This window comes from Ochotona princeps, chromosome 5 (assembly GCF_030435755.1).
Source record: "Ochotona princeps isolate mOchPri1 chromosome 5, mOchPri1.hap1, whole genome shotgun sequence".
NCBI lineage: Eukaryota > Metazoa > Chordata > Mammalia > Lagomorpha > Ochotonidae > Ochotona > Ochotona princeps.
Window position 1 is genome coordinate 72,438,626 of NC_080836.1, and position 23,215 is coordinate 72,461,840.

At 34.7% G+C, this 23,215-nt stretch overlaps 1 protein-coding gene across 2 annotated transcripts in view; it reads right to left on the reverse strand.

Annotated features, from left to right (window-relative positions):
- Nucleotides 1–6,210: 6,210 nt before the first annotated feature.
- Nucleotides 6,211–23,215, reverse strand: part of PGAP1 (post-GPI attachment to proteins inositol deacylase 1) — a 75,142-nt gene continuing 58,137 nt past the window's right edge. For both annotated transcript variants that reach the window (XM_058664777.1, XM_058664778.1), the window contains 10 exons: nucleotides 23,063–23,171; nucleotides 21,070–21,108; nucleotides 18,396–18,489; nucleotides 16,412–16,502; nucleotides 15,129–15,326; nucleotides 13,503–13,638; nucleotides 12,252–12,302; nucleotides 10,768–10,955; nucleotides 8,941–9,045; nucleotides 6,211–6,887 (listed from right to left, as the gene is read on the reverse strand). In XM_058664777.1, the coding sequence (XP_058520760.1) occupies nucleotides 6,749–6,887; nucleotides 8,941–9,045; nucleotides 10,768–10,955; nucleotides 12,252–12,302; nucleotides 13,503–13,638; nucleotides 15,129–15,326; nucleotides 16,412–16,502; nucleotides 18,396–18,489; nucleotides 21,070–21,108; nucleotides 23,063–23,171 (1,150 nt within the window). In that variant the 3' untranslated portion in view covers nucleotides 6,211–6,748. The remainder of the gene's footprint in view (nucleotides 6,888–8,940; nucleotides 9,046–10,767; nucleotides 10,956–12,251; nucleotides 12,303–13,502; nucleotides 13,639–15,128; nucleotides 15,327–16,411; nucleotides 16,503–18,395; nucleotides 18,490–21,069; nucleotides 21,109–23,062; nucleotides 23,172–23,215) is intronic.

The window sequence follows — 23,215 nt, forward strand, 5'->3', positions numbered from 1 at the left end:
TCTTTTAGCAGATACCATAAGTATTCTATAAGAAGAATAATTTGGATTTTAACAAACTTTGATTATTTTAAATAAGCATAGAAAATAAGACTTTATTTTAAAAAAAAAAACCCCTACAGAATTAGGTCTTTAAAAATAAAGCCATTATCTTGAGAATTTAAAAATAATTATGAAAAGAAAGATAAATGGAAAATATTCAAAAATATATTAAACGAATGAGTTTAATTACTGAAATATAACAACTGGGAACATTAATATTATTGGTTGTATACACACACAAGCCTTAATAATCTGAGGAAAAATAAGAATATATCTTAGGAAAAAAATAATGTCTTTCATATTAAGACAAAAAAATTACAACTGAAAGTTTTTCTGAGTTACTTTACTGTGTGTAATAAGTTCACAATTGAAGTGCCACCATCTTCTAAAACAATTTTTGATATACTTGCCAAACTTAATTTTCTACATTCATGCAGCTTAAGTCAATTAAAAAAAAAGAACTCTAGAAATTAAGGAAGAACTCTAGACCAATAGTTCTGTAGATAATATGGGAGGTACTGATCAACTTCCATATTTTACCAACCTTAAAGTAAAAGAAATAGGGCCAATTTGCAAAGACCACCCACAATAAAGTATAGTTAAAAAACTGCAGGGCATTCCATTTTCATTTTAAGGCACAGTTTGTTTTATCCCAAACGACTATAAGTTCAAGGTCACAGTGATGACAAATATTTAATTTTGGTCTGCTTTGTCATGGGTACATTGCTACATTTTATTTAGTTATATTTTCAAAAAATGCAATACAATCACTTCGAAACAATATATTTACATCATTTCTCTATTTTAAAAATACACATACATGATCCATTATCCTAACTTAGACATACTACATATTGGAGTGTTTTCTCTTTTCCATAGCAGGAAAAAGGTTGTATTACCATATTCCAACAGATAGATACTTGATGGTAGAACACACGATTACATTAAACACAAGCATCTCCTACTAAGGATAACATTATTCAACACAGAGGACAAACTCATTCCAAAAAATTGTGTACACTGGATTTCTATCTTGTAAATCATTTTTTAAAACTAATATCGCACATAGCCCCCACTAAATAACTGGATGAATTCATTCTATCAAGGTCAAATACTATAATATTTGGCTTTCTAGGTTGCCTCTTCACCTCACAGCTACTTACACAAACTGAACCTACAGTACTGAGCACAAAAACAGGAAGTGATAATAAATGATGGGGTAAACCAAAAAGGTCTGAAATTTCCTTAGAATTTCATTGGGGGGAAAAAAAATCAAGCATTTAGGCAAATAAACATTAGTTTCTGAGACTACCATATTTCTACTGTCTCATGTACACCACTATTTTATGTTAACATGTTATCATAAACATCTCCAATGTTCTAGAACATTGTCCTTTAAGGAAAACTTAAAAATGTTTTTTTACTTCACTGGACTATGTATGGTAGGTCCTAAGGTATAATTTCTTCCGCTGAAGCGCATAAATTATATAAAGGAACTAAGCAAAAATACACGAAAACAAAAATAAAACAAACAAAAAAATACACCGAAAACAAAAAAAAATTTCCACAACAAACTTTCAACTACATAAGTAAAACACTCATAAAATAAAAAATTATTCACATCACAAAATGAATACAAAGCAGTTACTTCAAATGATTATTTCAACTAACTGCTGAAAGATCATTAGTGTGTAAATGTTTACCAATAAAATCATAATACATCGAAGAAATCAGGCAAAATAGGACACCTTCTGCTATAACCTTGAATGCTTTGAAAAAAAAAAGAATATGAAATAGCAGTGTTTTCATGCTTTAAATATTTATTATAAGTCCTAGATGATAAACACTGAGAAGATCATTTTTGCTTTAATCCCAATATGCTAAGAAAAATTCCTTGGCACAAATATCCAGAGGTATTTTACAGTTTCATTAAGCTTTGGTGGCAAAGTGTATTTTTCTAACCATATGAATACAATTATGTAATTTCCAACGCAGAGCTTTATACTAAGAATTCAAACATGCCTTTTGTTCCTATAAAAGGAATGTAAAAAGTCCAATATGAAAAAGAAAAACTGCAACATGAAATACAAAATACGCCTTTCACCTAGGCCTTTGAAGAGTTAATAGCTCTATGTTTCATCTATAAACTTTTGAAAATTAGCAACATTACTACTATATAAATACTAAAAACCAAAACATTAAAAAAATAGCATATGAACTTCACCAAAATGGCTACTTTTAGACTACCTAAACTGACAGTGAATTCAAATATGCAAAGAAACTTATGCTAACTAGTTAAAATATACCACCAAAAATTTTTTTTGTCAGTGTTCAAAGTCGCATAATTACAGATTGATTTTGAATTGATATATCAAGTCATATACAAAGTCATCAGAAACTGATCACTTGGTTTTTCAAAACTAGTATTTTCAGTAGGGTAACAGGTCAAATGCACTCACAAAATATTACACTTGATTAAAAAATATCAACCATCTACAATTTAAACAAGAAACAGCTCAAAATGCCACCTAGCTTTTGAAAGACATGTTATCTATTTAGATAAACTGCTAAATTTCATTACTAATGGAGTAACAGCTTATTTTTTCTCACTACTTCCAAATTTTATCTTGTTTTCAAAACTAAGTTATCAAACATATAAAATTAGGGTATTCATAATTTGCTTTTTAAAAAGCGTGAATTTTGAGAATTTATAATACATCTGTTTGAATGTGGGTTACTGACCTGCTGCTGCCTTACAAAAGCAAACAGTAACTTTACAGACTTATTTTTTCAAAGTACTAAATTTTACCATAAAAGAACGCATGAGCCATGTACATAAAAAGAAGTTCATTACAGAATTTGAGATGTTCGTTGTTCAAAAATTCTGGGCTAAAATTTCAGCTCTCAATTATCCTGCAGTCTTCTAGAACTATCTTCTACATTTACCTTATCTGGCAAGGAAATTTTCTGGCAGTCAAATTTCCTAATACAAATCCACTTTTATTGCTTCCTTTCATCTGGTATCACAGTCTCCGATTTGACTTTAATAAATTTCACAAGGTTGCTTGTTTCCTATGATATACAGTGTGTAAGTGCTACATAATTGAGAACAAAAAGTGACAATGAAAAAGAATCAGCAAATGCCAAGTCATAGGAGTCAAAGAAACAACTAAATAAAATAAATTAAAAGAAGTTTTAAGTTCTCCCCAAATGACTTGACTAGCCATTTCCTAAAGTTTCAAACGCAGCACTGAAAAGCATTAAACTAAAACTAGCATCAGTGCAAAACACTGTACTAACTCTGACCCAACGTCTAAGAAGAGCATATAGGCCAACTGGTTAACCTGGGCATTCATGTAGATTTACCTCCTTCTATTTCCTTAGACTATCTTTTTTAAGAGGTGCCGATTAGAAGGAAGGTGCAATGAATACATCTTGTCCTAATTGAAAAGTCTAAAGGAAAGAATAGGAACTATTTGACGAACAAATCATCTCACATAAATTTTAGTGTTAGGGAAATGTGCAATGCCTGCAGAAGTGGTAATTAATGACAAACACCAACTAGGCCCATTATATTTCCACTTCCTTACTGAATAATCATGTGGTTTACCCAAGAAAAGGTATTCTGTTATAAACATCTGAATTTACTAAGTCAAATATGAAAACAAAGACTTATCATTAGTATGTCTACATATTAAAGAGACTCAAAAATCAGTGTTAACCAGGCTAATGAGGCACAAATGGCTTTTTTTTTTTTTAAATAAACACTACTTTAAATATTTTCCTTCTGGTAAAAGCCAAGAAAAAGAGTCAAGAAGAACTATACTTTCCGGCATAAAAATGATCCATAAAAAAAAAGAATGCCAATAGTTTTTATCATGCTGTCAGCTCTAAATCATAATAACAATCACAGAGGACCCCTGGAAAAATTCTAAGTACCTAGTGTTTTTTCCTACCTAGTCGATATTTGATCTGTCAATAATAGTGCCCAGGAGTTATTTTACAAGCACAAAACTTACTCAAAACCGAATAATCTCTAAGTAAAAATGCCCTAACAGCGGAAGTTCAGAAATTTCTGAATTACATCACCTCTAACTTCCATTGAACAACTGTATTTTCAGTCACATGCTAAAAATGCTATGCTATTTTACTGGAATTACTACAGTATATAAGCCTGAGAGAAGTATCTTCTACAGTCCAGCACTTTCCCTAGTGTTTAAAAAAGCAGCTTCGCTCATGTTCAGACACAGTCTACCTTCTCAACACTGGTAGCCATTTGGATATAAAGAGTTTGATGAAGATCCTGCCAGAATGAAAGTGTATACAGAGCACAGAGAATTCAAACTAAATTCAAGAACTGAGAACCCGAGATGACCAGTATAGTTAGGGGACACTTTTAGAAACAACAGAATGACTGTAAAGAATGGGCCTACATTTACCAGAAATTTTCATTTGTGCTAAATTAATGAGTGGAGCATATTTATTATAAAGGACTAAAACAAGTTAGATAAAAACAAATGAATTATATAAATATACTATTTTCTTTTATATTCTACTTCCTCATTTTTCTATACCACTATTAGTATATCGACATAATAGCTGAAGCCCCAACCTACTATTTCTTGTAAAATGTTTATTTAGAATTCTTTTTGTCATCCTTAGAATGATATATTTTGTTGGAATACATAAGACTAGATGAGTTGGAAAAAAGTCATACTCACATTTTGGTGAGAATTATTCTGCCTAGTCTGCTACTTTAAAAAAACAAGTGTGCTACTCAAAAATAAGAACAAATTCACTTAATGAATGAACAGTACTGACTATGAAACCTTAGATCATATAAACAATAAGGTCTGACAACAGAACATTCCATTTTTTTTGCAGTTCTTTCCATATCTAGACAGAAGCTCAAATTCATAGTTAATTTAACTCATAACTTGAGATACAGTATCAGTGGCAATCCCAAAGTTACCACATTTATAAAAGCTGTTCATAATGGTACAGCCATAAGCAGAGGTGTCCTTAACTTTAGTGTGTCATAAGTATACAACAAATCCTCTTTCCTAGTAGTGACTGAGTACATAAACATTTTAATATTTTATTCCTTTTATTAATTCTTCAAGCAAGCAAGAGCCTGATGTGGCTGCCACATCTCCTGAGGTTATCACTTTCCTTTAATAGGCTCAGTAAGTGAAATACTGAACAAAAGGAATGAAGCTGGAAAGCACCACAATGGAATTAAACTTATATCCCTCCAATCTAACAGTAAGACCTTTTCAACTCACGCTAAAATAGCAAGGACCTGGGAGGAACTGAGAAATGAGGTAACCCCGTGGAAATGATCCTCCACAGGCAGTGACAGCTGAGAGGTTGTAATGAAACTCAAATACAACAGCAGATAAAAGGAAGCTGGTTCTCTAGGACATGCCTGGGTGCTGAGAAAACAGAGTTCACAAACATTACTGTGTAATCACTGGAACTTAGGATTTCACTTAAGAGGTTTCAGCCATTTACAGTACATATATCTACAAGAAGGGGTACGTGAGCCAAGTGGATCTCAGCTTGAGTTTATTCTATCCAAAGGCTAAGACAGCTAAATTTTCTTACTTGAGTCCATTACCCGCTTCCTACTCCTTTGCAGCTAAGAATGAACCAAAATTTGAAATGAAATAGAAATGTAACTTTCTTATTTGCCAAACAGTAACTCAAGAAGATTCCACTGTCAAAATCTAGTCACTACAGATTCAATTTTCGCAAGTACTATGAAAGATTTATAACATCACTTTATACATCAAATGCACACATCAATTCCTCAAGGTTTTTTTTTTCTACAGCAGATAAAAATGGTGCAAACCTAGAGTCATCTCTAACCAACAGAATTTAGTTACCAATTTACCATCACTTCAGGCACTTTTGAAAACCACAGGGGCAACAAATTGAATCATATGTTGTGGACTGAAAAACGGAACTTCTTCAATGCCAATAAGTAAATATTTAGAATATTCTTTTTATTTCACAATCACTTCAATAGTGTCCTAATATTCACCAAGACTATATAAAGTTCATATTTTAAAGTAACAAAAATATTTCACCATTTCAAATTTGAATAGTGTTTCAATCCATCAGCCTTGTCTCCTTACAACAGTGATTATCACAAACATTAAGAAGATAAAAGATCTACTGTATTCATCATGACTGACATAAACTGACCAAACACTTTAGTATCTATTTCACGTGTGAGAAACCAAACAGCTATACATTTCATTAATCTTTTAAGACATTTATCAATATGTAAGCCATAATACATATAAAATAACCCACTTCCTTAGAAAGCTTGGTGAAATGAGCAGAGTGTTGACATGAGATTACAAACCATATCCTAACTATGGAGTCTCTACATGAAAATCCCTGGTATGGCTGATGAAGTATAATGGTGGGTGATGTACTACAGCCCTCAAAGACAGTGGCCACCATATCCTTTCACTGATTTTTCAAACATGACTAATGTATGGATGTTGCACAACAAAACAAAACCAGGCTTCAACTATTTTTCTCAAGCATTACAAAACTAATTTCCTATTTCCAATACTGTAAAAATAGAACTGTCTTCTCCAAAGGACCTTGCTGTACATGTGGATCAATCTGTAGGTTCACTCTTCTTACTGACTCTAGAGGCATTCATCATCTTCATGAGTCCTTAAGTTCAACCTTACATAAAGTTGCACATTGCATGAAGTAAAAGAGGAATGAAGACAAAGCTTGGAACCCTATATAAGTGCGCTGACCCAAAAGCAATCACACCAACGGCAAGAGGAAGTGGAAACTGCGAAGCAGTCTTCAACAATTTACTGCAAAGAGAGAGAAACACGTATTATATAAGCTACATGTGAGAAAAAAATGAAATGTCTGGGCTCGGCACAATAGCGTGGGGTTAAAGCCCTCGCCTTGCACGTGCCGGGATCCCATATGGGCACCGGTTCTAATTCTGTCAGCCCTGTTTCCCATCCAGCTCCCTGCTTGTGGCCTGAGACAGCAGTCGAGGATGGCCCAAATCCTTGGGACCCTGCACTCATGTGGGAGACCCGAAAGAGCTCCTGGCTCCTGGCTTTGGATTGGCACAGCTCCAGCCATTGCGCTCACTTGGGGAGTGAACCATTGGACGGAAGATGTTCCTCTCTGTCTCTCCTCCTCTCTATATCTGCCTTTCTAATAAAAATAAATAAACCTTTAAAAAAAGAGAAACATCTGCTTTTTAGACAGTTTTCTTAAAAGTATCCTAAACAATGAAGTAATAAAATAATTTTTAACATAATTAATATATATGAATTTTTATAAGTTTGACTTTGGTTTTAGAAAAGGAAAAATATTTCTACTCAGAAAATGGTTTTGATTACATTTTTCACATTTTAACAGAAAGATACTAACTGGACTTATATCTAATAATTTTGTCTTCAGGTATGTTCCCTAACAAAGCCAACCAATAATGTTGTGACACAGTTGCAGGAATGTTTATCTTACTCCTACTTAAAAAAGCAAAAGAAAAAAAGAAAACACCAAACAAAAAAGAATAATCAATAATAATAAAACAAAGACATAAGCCAAAACATTAAATATTTTAAGGGTATACTACTTTCAAAAAGACTCATTTTTTGCTTCAAAAATGGAGAAACCAAGACAACATGGATTAGAAAACTTGCTGAAGAACGCAGGGCTAGTTAATAGTGAGTCAAGATTTAACACCAGGTCTGCTTAATTCTAGAATATCTAACAAATCTCTGCCAGAATCAACTGGAAAGACTTTCAGAGTAATAATCGGTGAGAAAACACCAAAGATAACCTTGGAAAATTGGCCCTATACACAAAAGGAAACTAACTGTATGATGATTCAGTTTTGAAAATCCTGAAGTCACAAGGAATCCTTCACCTACTCACGTTTCTACTCTTGTCCTTTCAGAAGCAAATCATACAAATGATTATTTTCTCTTCTCTTTAAAACAATATTTATTTATTTATTTGAAAGAATTAAGAAGAGGAAGAAACAAGAGCGAGGGCATCAATCTCTGCTTCATGCCCCAACTGGCCACAATGGCCGGAGTTGGGCCAGGCCAAAGCGAGCTGTCAGGAACATCTTCCAGGTCTCTCACATGGGTGCAGAGCATCAAGCACGTGGGCCGCCTTCTGCTGCTTTCTCAGATGCGTCAGCAAGAAGCTGGATAAGAAGTGGAGCAGCAGGGACTCTAACACCCTTCTGGGATGCTAACATTACATGCCGTGGGTTTAACCTACTATGCCATGACAATGGTTCCCATCCATATCCTTTACAGCTTATTTTTCTTAAAAAAAAAAAAATCCTTTTTACAAGTATATCCTTAGAACTAAGGACTACAGTTAAGAATACAAGTGTAACACACTTGTATATAAACTACTTTTTCTTTAAAGATTTATTTTATTTTTATTGGAAAGTCAGATATACAGAGAGGAGACAGAGAGAGGAAGATCTTCCATACGATGGTTCACTCTCCAAGCTGCTGCAATGGCTGGAACTGAGCCAATCGAAAGCCAGGAGCCTCTTCTGGGTCTTCCACATGGGTGCAGAGTCCCAAGCCTTTGGGTTGTCCTCGACTGCTGTCTGAGACCACAAGCAGGGAGCTGGATAGGAAGCAGGGCCACCAGGAATGGAACCGGTGCCCAAATGGAATCCTGGCACGTTCAAGGCGAGGACGTTAACCACTATGCTATCGCGCCGGGCCCTAAACCACTTTTTCATAATCAAAATAATGTTATAGCTTTACTTACAGGAATAATCTAATTAATTAACAATTAAGAGTGTGTTTCAGGAATACAATAAAGGTAATAAAGGCCAGAAGACAAGTAAGAATTAGAAAGATCAAATTACTATACCTTGATTTTACCGGAACAGTGTAAGTATTTCCAAGAACTGCCATGGTTGGAATAAGAATAAATGCCAAAGGCTTACAAGGATCAGGATTAAGTTTAAAATAATACCTGTAGTAATAAAAATTAAAAAAAAAAAAAGAGAAGGTAACTTTACATTATAAAAGCCGTGCACTTTTTTGACTCCATGGTGCTGCAATTTGTTGTTGTTGTTATTTTAACTTCATACCTGTTGTCTTTGTTTCGTAGCTTCTCATTTAAGGGAATGTGATGGTGTAGCAGAGACTATCATATTCAGATATGACGATACAATGTAATATGTATCCCTATTTCCAAATCAAAGATGGACTCCCAATGAAACTGTTGGCACATATCTAGACAATGGGATGCTGGTCTGACATTGTCTGTACCAGCAATGTTGGGGCACACTTAAATAACAGAATGATGGAATCATGAGTCCTTATGAAGGACTATACTACTGCAATAATATGGGGAAAATCAGTCGGGGGGTGGAAGTTGCGGTGGGGGTAGGGAGAGAAATTCCAAACCCTATGGAATTGTACCACACAAATCAAAAGTAAAAAAAGAAAAATAATAAATTGTAAGAATCAAATTACATAATTTTTATAACATCCTAGTAGCAATGTAAATGAGACCTCTAAACAGCTCATTAAGTCTCTAATTCTTTTGCTCTAGATCATCTTTATTCTGATTTATATTAAAAATTGTGTTTACAAACTATTATAGGAAGTGAAAATACATAGTGTGAAAGCATTTCCTTTTTATAGTAGGTATACGACAGAGAGGCAGGGAGGAAGGGAGAGAGGGAGTGGGTGAGAAGGGAAGGGAGAGGGGAGGCATAGAGGGAAGGATGGGAGGAGAGAGAGGGGGAGGGAGGGAGAAGCAGGAAGGTAGAGGAGAGAGGCATGGGGAGAGATCCACTTATTGATCTACAGGGAAAGCATGATCTCGGATGTGCTGGTTCACTCTCCAAATGCTCACAACAGCCATGGCTGGGCCAGGATGAAGACAGGGAATTTAAACCAGGTCTGCCCCAGGGCTGGCAGGGAGGCAGATGGTTGAGCCGCCACCTACACCACTGAGGGAACACCACAGTAGGAAGCAGGAATAGTGGGCATGGGATGCAAATTGGGAAGCGGGCATTGCAAGAAATGCCTTAATGTTGTACCAAACAATAGCCTCTACATTTGTATACCTACATTTAAAAAAAAAAAGCTTATTTAAAATACATTAACTCTAGAGCAAAACATAAAATGAAGGTCTATATTAAGTAACTCTGATCTTTCAAGATCCAAATTCTCATCTCTTGCATTTATTGACAGTAAGATGTCTACAGCCGTTTAGAATCACAAATATGCATTCCTCAAATATTTCTGAATTCAAAACTGTTAAGAAAACTCAAAGTCCTGACTAACAGGAGGGACAAGGAGAGGATATTAACCTCCGGGAAGCTTTGAGTGAAGTTGCTGAATTTACTTTTGGTTAATCAACTTAAAAATACTTTCTGTATTCAGAAAATCTGGAAGTTTTATTTCATTGTTGAAAACTATAGAGTAGGGTAGGGCTCAGCTGTTATTTGAGTGAGGTGGCCTTTCATTTGGCATTCATTTCGTTAATACAGAGAAATACAATTAATTCTTTTTTAGATGGTTTTTGGGGAAGTTTAAATTTTCATGATATCATAAATTTCAGGTAATATATATAGATGTGTATTAAGGAATTTTCACGGGCTATTAGGAATGAAAGAAGTCTGTTTTTAAAGATATTTATTGTTTCAAGCACAGAAATAAAAATTATGTACATAAAACTCACTTGAGATTCTTTAGCCAGTAGATTAAAGACGGCATGCTGAGTAACACTATCCATGTGAGCAGGTTAATCACGGTACTGTGCATGCGCAGACTGTCCTCGGCATCACTGGCAGATAAACGAAGGTGGTGTACCGTAGCATCTTTGTGATGATTGGACTTTTTTTCACTTCTTCTAGAGTGTTTTGTATTCTACAAAAGCACAAAGTAAAAATATCAAGGTGCTAAATAAACAAACAATGTTAAGATATTTTATTTAGAATCATGGCCAACTACTTAAAAGATAAATAAGTACCTGTTCATTACTAAGCTTACACAAAACGTTAAATTATTGTACTTAAAAGTACTTCAAAATGGCAACAGTTTCAACACTTTCCTTTCACTCTTTTGGCTTACTACTTCCACAGCTGAGAATGTAGGTGTGCTTCACAAAGTAAGGTAAGTTGATGTCAGTGCAAAATAATTTTGGAATTCATGCATACAAGAGGACTTCAAGTAGCTCATAGAAATGCACACCACAAAAAAACTACATGGATTTCAGAATCTTAGATTTCAGTCTTGCTCTGCAATAAACATTTTTTATTGTCATTTTTGTAAGTTTTATTTATTTTTGCAAGTTTTTATTTAAATTACTAAAAGATCAAAGGATAATTTATAATACCAAAACTACATACCAATTAAGACCAATTTAGAATGACCTAACTCTGTTTTAGTTAAATTCACTTGCCTTAAAGTTACTTCTATTCAAAAAACTTTTTTAAAAAAGATTTGTTTATTTTTATTGGAAAGGCAGATTTACAGCGAGGAGGAAAGACAGAGAGGAAGATCCTCCACCCACTGGATCAGTTCCCAAATGGCCAGAGTGGAACCAAGTCAAAGCCAGGAGTCAGGAGCTTCCTTTGGGTCTCCTACAAGGGGGCAGAGCTCCAGCGACTTCAGCCGTCCTCAGCTGCTTTACCAGTCCACAAACAGGGAGTTGCAAGGGAGGCAGATCATCTGGGACACAAACTGGCACCCATATGGGATCCCAGCACTTGCAAGCAAAGGCAGGATTAGCCAATTGAGCCATCACACCACGCCCATATACCTTTTAAACACTGTAAGACCATAACTCAAAAAAAAAAAAAAAAAAAGATTTATTTGAGAGAGAATGACAGACACATAAAGAAATCTTCCAACTGGCAGAAAGGACCAGGGTTGGGCCTGGCAGAATCTGGGGCTTTATCCAGGTCTTGGACATGGGTACAGAACCCCAAGGACTTGACCCATCCTCTGCTGCTTTCCCAGGCATGTAAGCAGGGAGCTGGTGTGAAAATGGAGCAGTCAGGACTTGAACCAATGTCCAAATGGAATGCCAGTATCCTAAGCAGCTGCTTAATCAACTACATCATAATGTCAGCCCCAAGATCATAACCTTTTTAAAACAGAATCATACATTTCCTCATGTTCTTTCACGTTAAAATATATAGAGTTTTAACTATAACTTACCACAGGCTGATTATTTTTAAAAGTTGCTAGACATACTTGTAGATGAACAACCTAGGAAAAGGGAATGACTTAAATTCTGGTTTGAAATAACAAGTATAAACCTTCTAGTGTAACTAAAAAGCAATGTAGTCCTAAATTTAAAAAAAAAAAAACAAGTGAAAATTCACTTAAACATTATTTTAAAAAAGATAGTAACTATGTGTATTTGTTGTCACAGATTTTAAAAAAGCAGAAAACAAAACAATACAAGTTTGCAGAATATGTTGCAGCTAGGACATACTGCAATATTTTCTACATTCTGTGAGCCTATGTTTAAAGTTTGAATGATGTCTTGATATAGCAAGTTAATGTGTCTTACAAGGCAAAAATTTGATTGTTAAATAGAGTAAAATAACTTAACATATTTTACATTATTTTAAATCCATTCAAATCTAATCCTGATTATATGCAGTGATGGAATCTTTGTTTCTAAGAAATAGGAAAAAAATCTAAATTTAATTCATTAGGTTTCTTTAAGTATCTGAGACAGTCTTGCTTATTAGGTCAGGTATTTGATTGACATATAAGAAAAAAAGCAAACTGTGTCACGTAATACAATGTAATTAATGAATAAATTAATTTTAAAAAGGAAAAAAGCATAAATACAAATAGATTTACAAATCAAAATATCTACAAATAGCTTTTCTGATGCACATAAATTTCTTTTAGAAAATAATTTATAATATGCATGCATAAACTGATATTAAAAGTACAGGCAAATAAACCTTTGCTTAGGAAAAAAAAAATCATTATCTAAACAACTGCAGCAGTCTGTCCGTAAGAATAATATGGAGAGCACACAAGTGTGTCATTCCTGGACCTTGCTGTAAGCTGTTAGCCTGCTTGTAGGGTTTTTTTTTTTTCCAGCAACATTACCAACTTATTTATTTTTATTACTGTCTTCTGATTTTTTGGCATCTTTTTTGATATTTTACATTATCTCAGCATAAAGAATTGATCATGCTTTTTGTTTTCTCTCATATTTGAAGATTTGTGAATAAAAACTATTCTAGAAATGTCTTCAAAGAATTCAAAATGCAACAAAGAACTCCAAACATTATATTTGCTGTCTTTGTTTCATTAAACACCCCAACTTGAGTAATTTCTATAGTTAATTTATGCAATTTCAATAATTTTTTAAAAAGCTACATTTAAAACAGTTATACAAAACTTCCATGAAAATCTGTAATTGCCTTTACTGATCTGACATACCTTAAACACATAGTAAAAATAAGCAAGAAGTATGGCAAGTGCTCCACAAGTTGTCCAACTAACTATGATCAAAACAATTGTCAAAAATGGCAAGTATGGTGGTAAAATCTTGATATCTTTGGGAAGTTCAGAGGGTCTGGAATAACAAGAATAAAGTTCAAAAGATATGAGTAGATATCATACAAATAAAATTATTTACATTATGTACATAAAATTATATAAGCATTCCTAATCTAAAAATCCCAAACCTGAAGTACCCCAAATCCAATTCTTTTGAACAATGACAAGATGTCACAGTGGAAAAGAATATTCCACACCTGAGCTCAAAATGAGGCTGCAGTCAAAAGAGGCACAGTAGCAGTATTTTATAAAATTACCTTGAGGATATATGTATAAGGTGCATAGAAAACATATGTACATTTTGTGTTTAGACTTGCATCTTATTCACAAGATTTCTCACTATGTACATGCAAATATTAAAAATAAATGCAAAACACTCTGGTCTCAAGCCTTCTGGATAATACCCAAACTACAGTACTTTGCCAAACTCTTCTTCTTCTTCTTTAAAATATTTTAAACCACTTTATGTATATAAGGGGAGCAGATTCCGTATATGTCACAACACACATTCGGCAGCATGGCAGCACTCCCCATCGCACCCTCTCATCTGGGTTCCCCAACCACCCTCCTCCTCCCTTAGTTCTCTTTCTCTCTTATTTCAGTTTTTACAGTATTATACTGTCAGTTCACAATCACAAGCTTAAAATTCCATTAGGTAAAGAATTAAACAAATAGCAAGAAGAAAAATACCCCACAGTTCCTCAAGGGTATAGGCCTAGGCTGTAATATTAATCAAACCTCAAAATGTCAAGTTTGCTCATATACTTTACATTTACTATACATTTACATATACTCTATAGCAGAAATTGTGCTAAGCCATAAAAAGTGTTACAAAGATAACCACTAATCATAGACCTTGTGCCACACATCTTCAATCTTCACAGTAGAGAAGTCTGTTGCTTCACAACACTATCACGTACATGTGTGGTGGCATTACAGTTAGAAGCCCCAGCAGAGGCACTTCAGAATGGTGCAGGGCGAGGGATCACATCACAGTATCCCAGGGACAGTAAATCACATGTCCAGGACAAAGGAGAGCCAAGCGAAGCTAACTGGTGTTTTACCAGAAAACAATCTCCGACATCCAGGAAAATCCTAGGCAATGTTTTTGGAACTTTTACGGTTCATCTAAACAGATGTTAACTATCTTGAGTAGAGTCTTTTGTCCTGAGGTTTGATTGCAGAAGTCAGCATATAAAAGTGCTGTTAGACAAATAATTCCTTTTAAGAAAATTTTACAACAGTGAAAATTAAAATTACCTGTGTAGCTGATCAAACTTTATTAGCTTTTCAGCACTAAACATTAAATATAGCATTTAATTTTCAATAAATGACTAGCTTACACAACTTTGAACATTAACCCCTACTTCTGCTATTTATACCTAAATTCCTTATAAAAGAGTTTCTTAAAAATAATTTTAACACTTCATATTGGAATACCATTTTTTTCTTATTTAGGAATAGTAAGGAAGTTTTTTTTGTTTATTTGTTTTTTTTTTTTTTTACCTTTTCAAAGCTAGCCACAGTGAAGAGAGCAGTTTCACAGATGTGGAAGAGACTAGACCACTCCAATAGGCAGTGCAAGTTCCAAATAAAAAGAGAATCAAAGAGACAAGGGGGAAACACATGCTCTGACTGGTTAAGACGATTGCATCTAATTCTGGTAACAACAATGTATCCCAGATTTCTTTAAACCATTTATATCTGTGGATAAAACATAAAAGATAAATGAGTGAAAAAATAAAAACCCAACAACTGACATTAAAGGAATTAATATTTGAGGTGTTTGACCACCCAAAAGAGCCTCTAATTCCATGATATATAATTTATAATTATATTGAAAAATAAATTTCAATTTTTTGTACACAACATATCCTTATCATTCAAGTGAGCCTTATGATTTTAAAGGATCTAAGAACTGAGTTTCAATATAGCATTTCTGATTTTTACCGATCCTTTTATAATGTGGTCTGTGTTTATTTGTGGTTAAAGTCAACGGCTAGATACACAATGACGGAAAAAAAGACACCTAGGTGATGTTTTGAATTTTTAAAATTTATTCATTAGAGAGGCAGAGAGAGTAAGAGAATTCTCATCGACTGACTTCCCAGGTTAAGGTTGGGAGCCAGGAGTTGTGAACTCAATCCAGGTATTGCCAAAGGGTTGGTTGCAGGAACCAACACTGAGCTAACACTGCTACCTCCTAGGATCTGAAATGGCAGCCAAGCAGGGTGAGGCGGAGTCAGAGTCAGGAATTTAACTTAACCAAGCATTGTGGTGGAGGACTCTGGCATCTTAAAAGCTTGGCTAAACACCAGCTCCCTAAGCAATTGTTCTTAGCTAAAAACAAACAAACAAACAAAACCACAAATGTGAATAAATTAACAATGGAATGTTAAGTAGGATAGAAAGGCTTAAAATACACTTGTACTAGAAGAGGAAGAGATCAGAGGCACTATTTCAACAATACCCCATAATGATTTGTGTTTGTGAATATAAAATACCCAAGGATCACAGGCCATACACAATCAGGTACAAATGTTAAAGACCGGGCATAAAATTTAAAACCAACATTTTTCTTGGTGTGTGTGTGGGGGGGGTGTAAATTACTCATAAAACGATTATACTATAGAAATAAATGGTGATGCATCTATTAAGACTTTTTCTAACAGAAAAATTCCTGTTAATAAAACAAGACAACTGGTAAATCTATAAGAAAATCTGCATACTGCATCATGGAACTATGTTTAAGTAAAATTAAAGTCAGTATCACAGGTAGCAAAACTTACCCCAAAAGAAACTTAATCATAATTACAAAAGGATCAACTTTGTAAGGTTTGGCTTCTTTATCCAACATAACAGCATACTCCAAGCAAGAACCTGGTAAGTTAAAAAAAAAAAACAAAAAAACTTATATGCAATAGAAAACTGACAGTAATTAAGTATAAGATATATTACATGCTTCATTGCCAATAACAACATATTTTATGATAGAGAAAGCAAAAAAAAAATTCAAGAATTGAAAGACTTTACTAAAAAGCCAAATGTAAGAGCTATGGGAGTCCCAGAAGTACAGAAAGAGAAGCTGGGATTAAAGGTGTACTCAATGAAATAATAAAGGTAAACGTCTCTAATCTAGAGAAAGAACTGGGAAACAACATCCAGGAGAGGAACAGAACTCTCAACAGGAGTGACCAAAAGCCATCTTCACCACGACATGCATAACCAAGCTCTCTTCAAACCTAAGAAAAAGATCCTTCAATGTGCATGTGAAAAAAAAAAATCAATTGACATACAGAGGAATGCCAATCAGATTCACTACTGACCTCTAACCAGAAACTCTACAGGCCAAAAGCAAATAAAATACTTGCACAGTAAAGAAAAGTTAAAAGAATATGCCTCTTTGAAACTTGCCTTACAAATGATACTTAAAGATGTTTGCTTGACAGAGAAAAGGAATAGCACCCACCAAAACCAAAGGCAAATGTGAAGAACATCCCAGTAAAAAAACAACAGAAGACTAAATCAAACAATGCACAACCAATTGCTAAAATCACAGGACCAAATTACCACCTATTCATATTAACCTTGAATGTACATGACAAACTCATCAGTGAAATGTCATAGATTAGTAGACTAGATTAAAAAACAAAACCCATGTATCTGTTGTCTACAGGAGACACATTTCACCAACAAAGATCAGCAGAAACTGTATCTATGGATTTTGATGCTTTTGTTTTTAGTTTCATTTCTTCTGAACATTTTTTTCCTCAAACTCTTCACTGACTTGTAGATCATACTTTTTTTCAAGAAGGTTCTTAATTTTCTTTTTTATTTCTTCAGTGACACATTAGTCAATCAGTATTATGTTATTTAACTTCTATTTTCTTCCTGTTGATTTTGTTTTGTGGCTTTTCATATACCGGGATGTATAGTAACTGTGTAATGGAGACTATCATATCTAGATATGAGAATATAATGCGGTATGCATCTCTACTTCCAGATCAAAGTATGACTCCCAATAAAATTGTGAAATATATCCTTACAATAGGACGCTGGACTCCTTGCCATCATCCATGGCCATAATGGCAGGATACACTTAAATAGCAGAATGATGGACTTTTGACTGTTTGTGAACTACACTACAGTAATAATATAGGGGAATTCCGTGTGGAGAGAGGACTTGAGGAGGCAGTACGTGAAATCCCAGGGCCTACTGAACTTTATAATAAAATGACAATAATAATGCAAAAAATGGAAAAAAATCATTGATACTACGAGGGCACTAATGGTAAACTTCTTGGTGTATATTCTGCCTAATTTTGTTTCCTCTTAAAACATACATACTGAAAGAAATTACAAATGAAGATTATTTCATTGTCAATTTCTATGTGTATTTTAGAAAATGGATTCATTTAGAATTAAAATAGCTAGCTGCTACATTAAAAATGACCTTGAGTAAAAAATGACAGACTAAGAGAATATTAATAATCCTTCTCTCAGCACCACAAACTGAAAGTCTCTGAGCTTTCAGAGAAAAAAAAGTCTCAGGACATTTTTTGCTTTATACTAGTTTTAGACTGATGGTTGACAAGGTTTTGAAAAAAAGATGCAGAAAAAATTAGCCATAAAACCTCTTGCATAAAATTACAGTATTTGCAGCTAATAGCTTCACTAGGTCTTCTACGTCAAACGGATTTAATCACAAATAAAACTAATAATTATTCCAGTCTAATACTCATGAGAAAAAATAAAAACTATAAACTTTCTTACCTGTTGAGAAAAGAGAATATAACTGCCCTCCATATGCGAGAAGAATACTAGATATTACGTAAGCAGGCAGAGCTCCCCCATGGAATCTAACTACCTAGAAAACAGGCACATCAATGAGAAACTCCTAGATATTTATATTCATGAAATAAATGTATTTTCAAATGAAATAAATAGCTATTTTTTACTTATAACTGACATAGCACAAAACTATTTCCAATCACAGATCTTGGGCAGGTAGGGCTGCTGTGGCACAGCGCATTACAATACTGTCTGCAACAATGGCATCCCACATGAGTGTCAGTTCAATTCCTGGTTGTTCCACTTGCAATCCTGCTCCCTGCTAATACTCCTGCCAGAGCAGCAGAAGATGGCCCAAGTACTTGAATCACACATGTGGGAGACTTGGATGGAATGCCAAGCTCCTGGCTCAACCCTGGCTGTTGTGGATATCTGGAGACGTCTCTCTCCACCTTTCCTTCTCTCTCACTCTGTAAATCTTCCTTTCAGATAAATAAATAATTTTAAAAAAATATATAAATACATGATAAAAAATACATCTTAATAGAAAAGCAAACTGGTTTACATGGATCATAGCCAAACTGTAGACATATTTCACTTAGCTTAATATTTGGCACAGCACTTTCTAAAAATTAGACATCAGGGCCCGGCGGCGTGGCCTGGCAGCTAAAGTCCTCTCCTTGAACATGCCAGGATCCCATATGGGCGCTGGTTCTAATCCCAGCAGCTCCACTTCCCATCCAGCTCCCTGCTTGTGGCCTGGGAAAGCAGTTGAGGACGGCCCAAACCTTTGGGACCCTGTACCCGCGTGGGAGACCTGGAAGAGATTCCAGGCTTCGGATTGGCCCAGCACCGGCCGTTGTGCTCACTTGGGGAGTGAATCATTGGAGGGAAGAACTTCCTCTCTGTCTCTCCTCCTCTCTGTATATCTGACTTTGTAATAAAAATCAATAAATCTTTAAAAAAATTAGACATCAACATAGATAAGCTGAAAGATTTTACCTAAAAATACAAATTTCACTTTCATTTAAAATCTAAACATCTACAAGTATTAGATGTAATTTCCACATAGAAACAATTTATTAGAGTGTACACAATGTGTTGAGTTTACTTGGCTATCTTTTTAACAGGAGACTAAAGAATATATAAATACATTTTCTTCTTTCTTTTCCCAGAAAAAAGTTAACTCTATGAAAAATCTTCTAATCAAAAGCTAAAGATTTATCCTTGTGGTTTCTCTTTATTCCTCCTCTCAAGTTTCCTATGATTCTATCAATTACAGTAAAAAGATGTATTATACAATTTACTTTCATTCTACTACTACCCACAAGCTAAATCTGAAATAAGCGTGAAGAAGATAATGTGTTTTTTTTTCAACAGTTTCAGAACAACAACTCAATCACCTTGAATGCTTTATCTGACATTTTAAACTACACCTCTTGGTCATGTAACACTAGTACATTCCTACTTTTTATAACAATTTCCACATATAAATAAGATTAAGTCTACCATCTTTGGGTATAACACCTGTCTACAAAATATCAAGTTAACTTGACTTTTCCTCCTCTCTGTATATCTGACTGTCCAATAAAAATAAATCCTTGGGTGGGGAGAACCCAAGAACCTACGAAACTGTGTCACAATAATTTTTTTTTTTATAGAAAAAAAAAATTTAAAAAGAGAAAGCAAGCAAGCAAGCAAGCCAGCCAAGTAGAAGAGATTTTTCCCTATGTTGGTTCCCTCCCAAATGATTCCAAAGGCCAGAACTGAGACAGGTCAAAGCCAGGAGTAAGACTCTTCACCCTGGTCTCCCAAATGAGTAGCAGGAACCCAAATACTTAAGGCCATTTTCTGCTGCTTTCTCCGGTGTATCAACAAGCAGCTTGAAATGAAGTGGAGCAGCCCAACTCTGGGACTGTAATAACCAGTGCTAACATGCCAAGGTGGCAGCTGAACCCACTTTGCCATAATGCTGGTTGCAAAATAATGATTTACAGCAAAGAAAAAGAATTATATATGCCTGATTGAAAAAAAATAAGAAAAAAATTAAGCAACCCAAAAAATAAAGTTTACTAAAAATTTTACTAAATTTTAAAACCTGACTAACCAATATAATCCTATTTATGCTAGATTATACCATTTTCTAAATTATTCTGAATATCTGTAGCACTACTGCTTAATACATAATTCTTGTAGCATTATTTGCAAGTTATTTTCAACATATTGATGATTAAGAGAATTTATCTCCTACATTTTACAAATTGAATATGTACAACACAAAAAACTCTTGAAACCTACAGATTTTATTATACTATGAATTAGATTGTACCATGAACAACATGACATTTTAACATGACATTCACTTGGGCAAAAAGATTAACTTTTGGGGGAGAATCAGGTATCAACTGTCATTTCTAGCATGTTGTAAGCAAGAAAGTTAATCACCTCAAGGCAAAGGTTGGCTAGTTATGGTCTGTGGACCAAGAATGGTTCCAAGATACTACTGAAGTAGAGGAAGTGAGAAGAGAAACAAAGAAGAAAGCAGCAGATGAGTCAGGAAAAGAAGCTGCACGTGCTGGTAAATCACTGATTTGCATAAAAAGTTTATAACCTTTTTCACAAGGCAATAAATGGTCAACAACCAAGAGTCTCTTACCTGGCCAAGTATTTGTGGAAAGGAAGTCTTAACTGTAACCTAGTTTAAAACAGCAATTAAAAAAGGTTATTTTCCCTAAACTCCTTATTTTACATTTCATTAATCTGAGCACTTCTAGAACCATTAAACATAATTGATTTTTAATAAAGATAACTCCAAAGGTATGCAAAATCTTAAAGAATCTTCTTAACCACCACTTAAATGGTATCAAGTACAATTTTACCATTTAATATGTTATCCTATATTCTAATTCATCAATAATTGGATGAATCTTTTATCTGTAGTAATCCATTACAAAATATTTAATTAATCTGAAATTGTCATCAACAAATCATGCTAGGTAAGGGAATTTAAGTAAAAATAATGCTTTAAAAAGAAATTCATCCTCTCCCTTTCTCCCTCCTCTCCCTCCTCTTCCTCTCTCCCCAACTCTCTTTCCCTCTCTTCCTCTTGACTTTCCCACCGACTCAGTCCCAGTCCCTGTCCCCCTCCCCTGGCCTGGCAGCACCCATTCTGCCACCATGGCAGGAGGTATGTCCCTTCCAGTTTTCTCCCCCTCCACCCCTGCTCTCATTCCTGCCCTGAAAATGATAAAAAATATAATAGTAAAAAAGAAATTCATCAGGCCCGGCGATGTGGCCTAGCAGCTAAAGGCCTTGCCTTGAACACCCTGGGATCCCATGTGGGCACCGGTTCTAATCCCGGCAGCTCCACTTCCCATCCAGCTCCCTGCTTGTGGCCTGGGAAAGCAGTCGAGGACGGCCCAATGCATTGGGACCCTGCACCCGCGTGGGAGACCTGGAGGAGGTTCCAGGTTCCTGGCTTCGGATCGGCGCGCACCGGCTGCTGCGGCTCACTTGGGGAGTGAATCATTGGATGGAAGACCTTCCTCTCTGTCTCTCCTCCTCTCTGTATATCTGGCTGTAATAAAATGAATAAATCTTAAAAAAAAAAAAAAGAAATTCATTCTAATTACACATGAACAAAACTTTTTGATAACAATAAGTCTTGGAAAAGTAGATTTTTCTTAGGAAATTACAAAATGCATTTTTTCAAAATATTGGGTTGTTGAAAACATGCACCATTTGTAACAATATGGATATGTTGAGATTTTTTTCAAACTAAGAAGTCAAATTATTAACACAATTCTTAATGCTTTAATGCTGGAAAAAAGAAGACACAAACCAAAGGCACAACAACCCTGTAAAACCATTTACTATCAGGATGCAATCCAATTCATCTAAATAAGATACAACTAAAATTTAGTTTTAGTAACAGATTTCACTGATAATCTTAGTAAACCCAAAGAAAATTAATTCTAATAAAGAATCCAAATATTGAGGCCTGGTTTAAAGCAGCTATGCAGAAATAAGACAACTCACAAGAAACCAAAAGACTGCTATGTCACTACCATTAAATACCTGCATTAACCATTTAAATCTGAAGTCTTGGGAACCTGGTAACTTCTGAAATAGGTAGGGACTCTTAGTTCATGAACCTACAAGTAGAGGATATCAAATGGTACTCTCAGCTTTAACTCCTTGTGTTAGTATGAGGAGATCCCCTTGATTCATAAAAAAACACAGTAGGCATAGGCATACATATTAATAACTGATAGAGTTTAAGTAAATAGCAAAGAGGAATAAAGATCCTTCAGCCAACCTAGGGGAGATGTGAACCAACATGTACCATGTTAATTATTGTGTAAAACCAAGTCAGTTGATTTCATGCAGTTCTTTGATTTATAAAAAATGCTGCACTTGGGGCCTCTGCAGTCTCAATTTTTATTTTCCAGTGCATAAGATGGGCATATTTTCAAATTGCCCAGCTAAGGATACACTGAAGATGTTACTAACAAACAATAACGGGAAATTCTTAATGTATTTTGAATGTTTATCTCTTGTATTAACTGGCTCTCATATCTACAACTAATAAAAAATTTCTAGCTTAGGCTGTAAGTGAATCTTACTTGAGGATTATGCAGGCAACCTACCTCATATTGACAGTCTGATGATGTGTACATTTTCAATAATGCCACATGACTGTCATTTTCTGGTTGAGCAATATGAAGTTTCAGAGAAATTTCTGTGGTAGATGGAACCCTGAGGAGATAAGTTAAAAATCAATCATCAAAAACAAACTGCCA